The sequence below is a fragment of the Mus pahari genome, chromosome 23 (assembly GCF_900095145.1).
Source record: "Mus pahari chromosome 23, PAHARI_EIJ_v1.1, whole genome shotgun sequence".
NCBI classification, from domain to species: domain Eukaryota; kingdom Metazoa; phylum Chordata; class Mammalia; order Rodentia; family Muridae; genus Mus; species Mus pahari.
In genome coordinates this window covers 5,535,847-5,547,165 of record NC_034612.1, presented here as the reverse complement: position 1 = coordinate 5,547,165, position 11,319 = coordinate 5,535,847, and the positions used below count along the sequence as shown (strand labels likewise).

The 11,319-nt window shown below is 48.9% G+C and overlaps 1 protein-coding gene across 6 annotated transcripts in view; it reads left to right on the top strand.

Moving 5' to 3' along the window:
- Positions 1-11,319, top strand: part of Bicdl1 (BICD family like cargo adaptor 1) — an 84,488-nt gene that overhangs the window by 55,541 nt on the left and 17,628 nt on the right. For 4 of the 6 annotated variants that reach the window (XR_003842957.1, XR_003842956.1, XM_029533633.1 and 1 more), the window contains exons 3-5: positions 4,128-4,244; positions 5,098-5,109; positions 6,865-7,011. Coding sequence is in view for 4 of the 6 variants with exons in the window: in XM_029533633.1 (XP_029389493.1) it covers positions 4,128-4,244; positions 5,098-5,109; positions 6,865-7,011 (276 nt within the window). In the remaining 2 variants the exon portion in view is untranslated. The remainder of the gene's footprint in view (positions 1-4,127; positions 4,245-5,097; positions 5,110-6,864; positions 7,012-11,319) is intronic. The other 2 variants (XM_021186707.2, XM_029533632.1) reach the window with 1 other exon arrangement.

The following is an 11,319-nucleotide window of genomic DNA, read 5'->3' as shown; positions in this document are numbered from 1 at the left end:
AGAAATCCACCTGCCTCTGCCTCCCAAGTGCTGGCATTAAAGGCGTGCGCCACCACTGCCTGTCCCATTTTTTGTTTTGTTTTCTTTTGTTTTTGTTTTGTTTTTATTGCCTGTGCTTGGGAGATTAAAAATCTTTGCAGACTAGGAACTTGATTTAACTTTGGGATTTTACATTTGAAACTTTGATCTGTTTAAATTGGTTTTTATGTGTGTGGGAGATAAAGATTTAGTTTCTGTGTTCTACATACACTGCTTTCCATGTATATTGTTTTTGTCTTTGTCAAAAGCTTGGGTTCTGTATTCTTCTCTTCTGCCCATGTGACTTTTCTTGTGCCAGTACCATGCCTTCTGGGTGTATCTTTAAAAAAAAAAAAGTTTATTGATTTATTATATATAAGTCCACTTTAACTGTCTTCAGACACACCAGAAGATGGTGTCAGATCTCATTACGGATGGTTGTGAACCACCATGTTCTTGCTAGGATTTGAACTCAGGACCTTCTGAAGAGCAGTCAGTGATCTTAACCACCAAGCCATCTCTCCAGCCCCCATTCTTGGTATATCTTGAAGTTAAATGTATACTGTCTCTGGCTTTGGTTCCATAAATCTTTTTGGATGCCATACAAGCTTTAGGGGTGCTTTTTTCTATGAAAAATGCCGTGGTATTTTGATAGGAATTACATTGAATCTGAAGAACACTTTGAGTAGTACCAACATCTTAATCAATACATTCTTCTTCCGATACATTCAGGAACATGGTGTGTGTGTCTGTATGCGTGTACACGTGTATCTTCTTTAGTTTGTTTTTTTTAATTGGTATTTTATGACTTTCATTTTGGAGATCATTTACTGGTGGGCTACAAGGAAGGTTAAAGCATTTAAGAACCCTTATTAAAAGTAGGGTTTGAAAAATTTAAGCCTACACAGTTCCACTCACTGGGGACCAAATATTAAAATATATGAACACGAACACACACACACACACACACACACACACACACATATACCCTTCTCATTCAAAGCACCACAGTGTATGACAGGCTTCTGTAACATACATGATGTTCTGAGTACCGGGGTTTTTGTTTTGTTTAAAAAGGTAGGTTGTGGTGATAAATGCCTTTGGTCTCAGAAGGCAGAGGAGGGTGTATTTCCCGGAGTTTGAGGGCTAGTCTGGTCTGCATAGTTAGCTTTCATACCAGCTAGGGATACATAGTAAATTCTGTCTAAAACTATAAAACAGCGAAAACCTACCTAAAATAAATACAAAGACGGCTGATCTTTGGAAGGGCCTCTCACTACTGCCCAGTGTCCTGAGTTAGAGAGAGAAACAGACATCCCTTCAGAACTGCTCTGTTTGTGATAACAGGCAAAAGAATATCTTTATAATTTGGGTTTTGTTTGTTTGAGATAGGATATAACGCAGTCTGGCGTCAGTCTGAAGGTAATTCTCCTGTTTTAGCCTCTTGAGTGCTGGGATCACAGACGTGCATACCATGCCCAGTTGAATATGTGTTTTAATTTAGAAAAGAAACACAGAGATTAAATGACTCATTTAATTTATGGACATCATATGGAAAGAAAGAAAAGCTGTTTTTTGCTCTTTACTTTTTCCATGTCACCTTCTGTCGTTTTGGAGCCACAGTGGCTCTCTTTAGAGAACCTGCTCCAAGATGTCACAGCTCACTGTGCAGCTACGGCTTCCCTGATGCTTCCTGATACTTGGATCAGAAAACATTTAGAGCCTTAGAGAGGGGGGTGTGTGTGCATGCACACTTAAGAGGGGTGTGTGTGCGCGTGTGTGTGTGTGTGTGTGTAGAAATAGCTAATATTCATTCTTTGAGTCATAGCTAAAGGTCTGAACTTGATTAAAATAGGGAGGCTCGATTCTTCAACAGGCTAAGATGCTTTCTACTAAGCCTGACGACCTGTGTCCATCCTGGACACCCACATGGTGAAGAGAGACTGAACCCCTTCTCTAGGCAGCCCCACTGAAGTCCGTTACCCCAGGAGCGCTCCTCAGGCTGGCTAGACTGGATCTGTAGATCGGCTTCTCTTTGGCTTCGACAGAATCACCCTTGCCTGAGTTACCAGGGCTTTACAGATCTAAGTGTGTTGGAGGGGAAGAAGAGAAAAGAGAAAGGCATGTTCTCTCATCCACAGAGCCTGAATTTAGGTGTGTGTGTACACTGCAGGGAAAGAGAAGGGAATACTTGGGAAAGGGACCAAGGGAAGATTCTGGGTGTGGATGTGTACAAAGCACATGATAAACAAACACGAAAGTGACATGAAGAGCCCAGTGTTGTATATTCTTTAAACAGTATTTTTTTTTTTAATCTGAATGTTTCAACCTCCCAAATTTAATGAATTCACAACAAGCAGTCAAACTGTAGTGTGTGAGAGAGTTTTAATGATGGGCCCTCCATGCCATTGTAAGAAATTTCAAGTGTGCTAAATAAAACCTGTTGGCATTTAAAAATGGCTTGCCCATGTGAGCAATGGGAATGGGGGAGGGGGTGAAGCTCCTTCAAACTGTGGGATGCGACTGCAGCCCAGCTCTGAGGGCAGCCCAGCTCTGAGGGCAGCCCAGGACGCATTCCCTCCTGCTGTCACTGGTCTGGTCGGTGGCAGCTCCTCTCCCTCCTTCCCTGCATGTATTCCTCCTCAGAGATAGCACAGGAAATGTCCACACAGTCGCTGCCTTGGTAAAGGTTACCTGCTTGGTAGTGCTTGAGAAATCTAACGCGAGCTAGCAGTAACTGAAGCTGAGCCTGAATTCTAACGGAAGGGGTCTGCTTTGGATTTACCCTGCTTTGTGTTTTATCATTCATTATTTAGGTAAAAATAGAGAGTCTGGCAGTATGACACAAACTTATAGTCCTAGCACTCAAGCTGAGGCAGGAGGATTGTAAGCTAGAGGTCAGCCTGGGCTATATAACCTGACCCTTTCTCAAAGATGTTTTCTCGCCGGGCGTGGCAGCCACGCCCTTAACCCCAGCACTCGGGAGGCAGAGGCAGGCGGATCTCTGAGTTCGAGGCCAGCCTGGTCTACAGAGTGAGTTCCAGGACAGCCAGGGCTATACANANAAACCCNNTCNCNAAAAANNAAAAAAAAAAAAAAAAAAAGTTTTCTTTTCGCAGAAATAGGTTAAGATTTATATGTAGTTCTAACCCAGTGAGGTAATATACGTTGAATTTATGGAACCAAAGCAGTAGCAAAAGTAAAAAGAGCTGCTGAAGACAGACCCTTATGGCGAGGGCCTCATGGACAGCTCAGCAGACCCCTCAACAATGTCACCCCCTTCTCTGAAAATAATTCCTAACTATTCCAGAGCATGGTGGTCTTTCCCTCGAGCTTTCTCGGCTCCAGCAGCCTCAGAGCGATCACTGCGTGCTCTTGCTGGGCTCTGTGGCTTTCCTCTAGCAGGGCAGCATGTCGGCTTCCCCTGGTGGCGTCAGGCCCTCGTGAGGGGTTTGTGCATGACCAGGGAGACCTTGTTTCAGATCAAAGAGGACCCCAACGCAGACAGCTGGAAGTGGCACACGTGTCCCTAAGAATTCATGTTCAGATCCATACTATACATGACGAGGAGCTCTAAACAGCATTCATGTTGAAGAGAAGTGGTACAACAACAGACAAGATTTAAAAAAAAATGTCTGTAGTGATGACTGAGAGACTGGACGGGAGTGATGGAGGATTCCTGACGGGGCTGAGGGATCTGCAATCCTAGCGCTTAGGACTGATGCAGGGGGGTTGCTGCAAGTTCACCCCAGCCCGGGCTACACAGTGAGGCCTGTCTCAGAATAAACAGAAGCCCAAGGCAGAAGGTAATATGGCCATTTTAGTGTTGTAAAACATTGAGACTTTCTTACTTTAGTGAGTACTTGGTGAGCTTCCGTGTACAGAATGATGATGCTGATAACTAGCGTTCGAGGACCACTTGTTCCCAGACCTTTTTCCACTGGTCAGTAAAGTAGCCTCAGACCTAGGCCGTCATTTACGGTGAAAGTGGAAGCCACCGCTCACCCTAAAGTTCTGTGGGACACACGTGCAAAGAGACTTGAGGATCGCAGCGGACTTCCTCTGCACACTCCCTTCGACCCATCCTGAAAGCATCTTGTCTCTTGCAGGCGTCTGAAGTTGAGAGACAGCTCTCCATGCAGGTCCATGCTCTCAGAGAAGACTTCCGGGAGAAAAACTCATCCACCAACCAGCACATCATCCGGCTGGAGAGCCTACAGGCCGAGGTGAGTGAGCGCCTGTGTGGCCACGCTCGACACTGTTCTCTGGGCATTTGGATAAAGAGTCCTCTGAGCTTGGGAGTAAACCCCCTTCTCTCTATAAGAAGTTGTGAGCCATCTAAAGAGATGTTCCTGTGAGACTTAAGTAGGGACACTTGACCCTTGCTCCTGTGAGTGGCCTGTTGTTGTCTGGGAGAATAAAGCTGTTGAGAATTACAGCTGAGGGAGTGGAAATCATGAATGACCTACTTTTTACTGAACAGTTCCTACAGGAAGCAGCCTTGCCAGTCTACCACACACAACTGAGGAAGGACATTGCCCCCTTCTTCATTCCTCTTAGGTTTAGCTCAGTACACCACCAAGTTCCAGGCATCACACAACGAACTCTCAGTACTAACTCACCAAAAGCCCCACGGAGTAGAACAGAAGCCTCTGTTTTATAGGAGAGGGTAGCTGCGATGCTGTTGGAGAGTTAACAGTGAGAGTGCTTTACATGGCACCTGAGCCGTGGTGGTGCTATAACCTGCCCGAGGCCAGAGCATGGCGGCGTGGGGTCTGCACACAGAGCAAGAGTCACACCAGCTGGAAGGGGGCTCTTCCTGGGGCAGAGCCCACCTGATCCACTGCAGGGACCGCCATCCCTTTGCCTGGTGAGACTCCGAGACAGTGTAGAGCCAGACGGCAGGAGCCCCTGTTCTGAGATGAAGGGATCAGCCATTGTGCTCAGCCCAGAGAAACCTTCCCTGCATCATAAGTGGCCTGAGGATGTTTTTCCTAAAGTCTGTCAATATCTTCTCTTTTCTGCCTCCTATTCCCCTCTTTCCCCCCTTCCCTTGGAATTCCCACCGATATTGAGCAGCAGGTCCTTGAAGTAAGTAGAGATTGCTCCCGTGGGTTTCGGCATGCCTGTCTGTGACCATTCGTGTGCATGACTTGCCATTCTACTCCCCTGCCAGGCGCTCACGCCTCCAAGTTGCCTGCCTTCCTCTTTGCTCCATCTGTTCACTCTCTCTAGCCCCTCAGGAACCAGTTCCCCAGGAATGTTTACTGCCAGATCTGGTCACAAGTTTTAGGGTATATAGGGGTTGGGTGAGGAAATTGGCACCCTAGTACCAAACCCTGGCTTTGTCTAGTGACACTGCTGTTTGAAAGGCCAAGCTGCAAAATAATTCCTTTTAAATAAGTAACTTACTTCATAAAACCTGGAACTGTAAGTGTATCTTAAGGACCAATTATAGATCAGAATCCTATTCCCCTGTTACTTTACTGGAAACCGGGAAACAATGATGATCCATGGGATGGAGAATTGAAAGGTCAGAGGGCACTTACGTGAAAATGAACTAGAGTGAAAATCCCCTGTGCATGGGTCAGTGAGAGGCATAGTGGGCCCATTCACTGCAGGGGCTGCTCCTTTTGGTCTCTTACTCAGGTGCACACTTGAGAGACAATATTTCTTTGTTTGGACAGATACCCGATCTCCCTGGACAAAGGCCATATACCTCACTTCCCCAGGACAGCATCCTATCTGATTGCTTGATGGCCAGGGAGGAGCTGAGCCCTGAGCACAGCCAAGAGGCTGAGGGGGGAAGGAAAGGCCTAGCCCAGAAGACAGAGAACAAGTCACACACTTTTTAAATTTCCACTGGAAAAGTGCTGAGTGTGGCCCCCAGAGTTTACTCTAGGAAGAGCCTTCCACACCGGCAGGCTATATGCACAGAGAGGGAACGTCCTGACCATGGCTGGGGAGCATTTCCAGGCAGTGGATCGGAGAAGCAGGGTGGGTGAGGGCCTTCCCCCAAAGCCAGGGCTACTTGGGAAAGCTTTCTGGAGCCCCTGGGCATGGGGGAGCCCTGGATAAGGCGTTTCTGGACCTGAGGAGTACTGACTGAGCTTCCTCACAGCAAACCTGGAAGCCAGAAAAGACTAGGCATCTCTTCCCTCAGTTCTCTCTGACACTGAGGAGAGCGGACATACCTCACAAGATGCATGTGTCTGGACGCTGACTTCAATGTGCAAAAAATTCAGCACTTCCCATAAGGGAGATGGTTGCTTCTTTTCACAGATTTCTCGTTCAAGTTAACCATGAGGCCACCGTCTCATTCTTCCCAGGGCGTGGGCCGATGTAAACACTCTATCTTCTGTAGCCTTTTGGCATCTCATTAGCCAGGCTCCAGGCTCTGAGCTGGGGTGGTAGCTCCAGGCAGTGGGAAGAGAAGGCGGAGCGCCTGTTTGCAGCAACACAGCACCTCGTAGGGAACCTCCTGGTGCTTGTGACCTGAGGTGTGGGCAGATCGGGTGCTGCGCTGCCTGGCAGGGCTGAGGTCAGGCAGGGTGGGGCCTTCTCTGACTTATCTCTGGAATTTACAGAGCACTGACTATATCCTCCCTCTGCCTGGCAGCCCACATTCTGGCTTCCCCTGGGCTAACTCCTGCCCCTTCCCAGTCGGCTTTCTAAAGGGGAGGGCCCGTCCCTTCAGCCCAGGATTGTACAGCTCTGTTCTCCAAGATGAACCCCGAGTTTCTGGGCATAGTATCCAGAGACACAGATCTTCATATCTGGGGCTAGTCCCTCCTCCTCCACTCACAGTGGAACTCTACCCCATCCTGTGGTTCTCCGTCTTTCCAGATCAAGATGTTGTCAGATCGAAAACGGGAGCTGGAGCATCGGCTCAGTGCCACCTTGGAGGAGAATGACCTGCTTCAGGGGACTGTGGAGGAGCTACAGGACCGGGTGCTGATCCTGGAAAGGCAGGGCCATGACAAAGACCTGCAGGTACTGCACAGAGGCTACTGCACAGAGCTAGGGCCAGACGGGGGGGGGGGGTGGGTGGGGAGCGGGCGCTTAGCCAGAAAGGAAAGGCCAGCGCCACTGCTGGTGGCCAAGTAGGTGACCCTGAGAGCTCTAGCATGCCTATACCTGGGTAAGTAAGTGTCCTGTGTGCTTGAAGCCACTGGTCCTGGAGCAGTGTCATACAGTTCTCTCTGAGCAGTCTCCTGACCTAGCTAACTAGCATTTGGGAAATCTACGAGAAGACCTCAAAGGGAGCCCATGGACCCTGCTCTCGGCTCCAATGTCCTCTTTCCTGAACCTAACTGATGGTTTTTAACCTCCCTAAGAGAAACTACTTCTAAATCATGTTTGCCCTTTTTTGGGAACTGCCGCTAGGCCTCAGCTTAAAACCCAAGCTCAGACTTAGAAGAAATAACCTCCAAAACAGGAAAATAATCTCCCAGTCTCCCCAGAATATAGGGCAGTATCTGATCCCCGGGTGCTTTGCTGGGCTGGTTCTGTAGAGTGGGCGGGGAGAGTCCAGTGGGCTGTATTGGTATCATATGTGGGTCATTGGTTGGGCAGGTAAGACTTGAATGCCAGGTGAGTCCCTGCCCAAAGACCAGGCCACAGAGGCCCCACTGGGTTCAGTGGAAAGCTGTTTAGAGATTCTGATGTGGGATGACGTTTTAACTAAAGCCGAGCATGGTGGTACATGCCTACGATCCCAGCACTTGGGAGGCCGAATAAGGAGGAGTTCGAGTTCAGCGTTAGCCAGGGCTATGTAAAGTTAGCCCGACCAAGCTAGGCTGTACTGAAACTGTCTCAGACAGTAAGAGTCTGGAATCCAGTGACACCCAGCACCGCGCTGCCCGCATGAGCTCGGCTGCACCCAGGCAGAGCCTCTACGAGGGTCATCTAGCAGGGCTTAGTCCCCCTTGGTGATGCTTGTTCCTTCGACTCACCATTTTCCAGATAGTGGGGCTTCAACAAGCACTGACTAGAAAATGGGTCTGGGATGTAGTTATTGTTGGGGCCTGGCCAGGAAGCAGAGACCTTACTTTCTATCTCCAGTACCACAGAGTGGAGAGGACGGGGAGGAGAAAGTGATGCTGGTCCTAAAGCCTTCCGGCAGGTTCTGAAATGAAGAAAAGTGTTTAAGGTTGCTAGTGATAAACAGCAGAGAGTGCCACAGGTCACTTTGTAGTGAATGGAGAGCTTTCATATACTTCTCTAAAGCCTACAGAAAACAAATCATTTATCCAAAGGCATACACCAAGTCCTTGATGGAATGGAGACTAGAACCCACCCCCACTCCACCACAGCTGATTGGCCTGTCGCTCATTTGCCCTTGCTCCCTCTGTGGAGCAGCCTTCGGATCCGGATCCCCACGCAGCAGATGGAATAGAGAGGGAAAGCGCTACAAACCCAGAAACTGTCCTTGCCAAAAAGAAACTCTGAACCTAGCAAATCAGAATTATTTTCCCTCCCTAGCTGGGGACCCGGAAATGAGGGGGAAGAGCCAGAACCGGTGGGACCCTCAGGTGCTGCCTGATGTAGGTGGGCTGTGTCCTGTAGCATCAGGAACCTGAGGCCATGCACTCATGCAGGGCCACCAGCAAGGCGGGACATCCCACCCTTTTTGGAGAATCATATATATTCTCACCTTTCCTACTTCTGTCTGTGCCTTCTGTTTATGCAAAAGCTCCTTGTCACTAGTTACTAGTGTCCTCCAGAAAACTGGCACCAAGATGGCCTTAAACGACAGAGAAAAAAATCCAGCTGACCCAGGTGGACTTGCACAATCCTACCCCAGTTTTGTAAAGTGTTGAGTCAGTGGCCCTGGAATGTGTTTAATCCCTTGATTTTAAATCCTCAGATAAGGGTGGGTGGGAGGCTGAGCAGGCAAGGCAAAGGCCTCCATCAGCAGGAGGGCCCCTTTGATCTGCTTCACTGGTGACTGGTCCTGCTGTCTGCCAAAACCCTTTTTTTTTTTTAATTGTGTGTGTGTGTGTGTGTGTGTGTGTAGGTGCACATGCCACAGTGCGCATGTGGAGGTCAGAGAATTATTCTGAACCAGTTCTCACCTTCCCACACTTGGATCTCAGGATGAAACGCAGGTCATTAGGCTTGGTGGCAAGAGCCTGTGCCAGCCATTCCTCCCACCCCAGAACAGATTTCTAAGCCACTGATGGAGTTCAGCCGGCCATGGTTGTTGTTTTTGTTCTGAGGTCTTATAATAGCTCGCTGCTCGCTTCATAACAAGCATTTTGTTTTGAGATGGGGTCTAAGGTTAGTGCTACGTAGCTTAGAACTTGATGGGCGGCCAGAGCTGGCCTTGGACTCACAGCAGGCCTCCTGTCTCTGCCTCTCAAGTGCTGGGAATTACAGGTTCATGCATCCAGTCCTGGCTCTGCTAAACCCAGAAAAGTACTCGGCTTTGATCCTCAGTAAAGAAATCAGTTGTCCATCTAAGGGGCACTGAGCCCCTTACAGAAGTGCATAGGGGCTGACCCTGGCAAATGGGTGGCTCCATCAGCAGAGAGCAGCCCCAGTCCGTGGGGGACTCAATAGAGCACATGTCCTGGGACTAGACTTTGCCCTGACTCTAACTCTGGTCTCCCTCATACCATCTCAGCGCCCCCATGTCGAGAGAATGCCCTCCTCACTCTACGCTTCAGCGCTGGGAACTTAGACTTTCCACAGTGCACTAATACAAAGGCATTTCATGTTATCCTTTTTTGTACACAGAAATACACTGCCATCTTTCTTATACAAAGATAATATTTTCTTCTTCTCTGTTTGAGGCAGAGTTCCTTTGTGTAGCCCTGGCTGCCCTGGAATTTGCTCTGTAGACCAGGGTGGCCTGGAACTCGGAGACCCGCCTGCCTCTGCCTCCTGAGTGAGTGAGGGGTTGGTGGTATATGAGCCATGCCCATCGAGATACGGTTTTTACATTACAGGGTATCTACAATTGTCACTCTTCCTTGATTTGATTTGATTTTTCTGCACATCTGTCCTGGAGGTGAATCAGTCACTGACCAGAGAATGAGGCACCTCCTGGCCCTGTGTTCTCTTGCTGTTACAGTTAATTACGTATCTTTGAGTGTGCGTGAGTAATTGAACTAATTGCGTCCAGTGTGTGAGAGCTCGGACTTAACTGTGAGAACGGCTTCTGTTTCCTGGAGAATAATTGTAAAGCATTTGGTACTTAATGTGCCGCTTGTAACTGTGCCAAATGCTTCCTAGGAAATGTCTCTTTATTCCCTGTAACCCTGGCTTGCTTTGTTTTCTTTTTCTTTCCTTCCAAGTTTTCCCAAAACTGGGGCTGGAGGAAGTCCCACTGTAGTAGCAGTGTTGCTGACACAGGGATAGGCAAGCAGCTTGCCAGGTCTCCTTGTCTTCCTGGCAGCAGTTGGGCTCCAGCCCTTTCTAGTTAGGGCTCATGGCAGTCTCTGGCAGTGACGGGCTGAAGAGGAGGCTCCCGGCAGCTAGGGGATTGGCTCATGGCTCTAAAGCACTGGCTCCTTTCAGAAGGAGTTGCCACCACACACCCAGAGCCCCTGCATCTGCCTGAAGCAGGCGGCTTAGTGGAAAGTCTGAAGAGAGCTCCTCAGTGCTGCGCTTGATCCCTACGCCTTGGGCTGTCAAGGTGCCCCTCCAGCACTGAGCTGTGCTTCCAACCAAACCCTGGCTGTTGATCTCATGGCCACCCGAGTCTGGGAAATGTCTGTGTTGTACGCCACTACAGCCAGCTGTTCGCTCTTTTTAATGAAACAGAGATGGCTCCAGTAAGACCGTTCTCTAAAAGAATAAATTTAAATCCCAGGAAATTCTTCACCCACACTAACCTCTAGGGAGAAAAATCTGTGTTTGCTGGTCTGTATACCAGACACAAAAGGAGATCTGCAGGGCTCTGGCCCAGCTGCAGTGGCCAAGGAGTTGCACTGGGAGAGGAGAGTTGGAAGGAGGCAGCCACTTCTCTCTTCCACAGCTGCCGCTCCTTTAGAACTGCAATGAGACTGCGGTTACAGTGAGACCATGAAGCAGGCAGGCTGGTGTGAGCAGGGAGGGCCGCAAGTGAGGTGCAGAGGCTAGGAACCGAGGTCGGGTTCCCTGGGCAGGAAGTGACCGTGGTGGGCCCCCGGCGAATGTTTCAGGAGAGGATGCTCTTCCCCGGGAAGTGTTACAGCTTTTATATGACAGTAGCTCTCAGATGATCCTTAGTGTTACAGCTTTTATATGACAGTAGCTCTCAGATGATCCTTAGTGTTACAGCTTTTATATGACAGTAGCTCTCAGATGATCCTT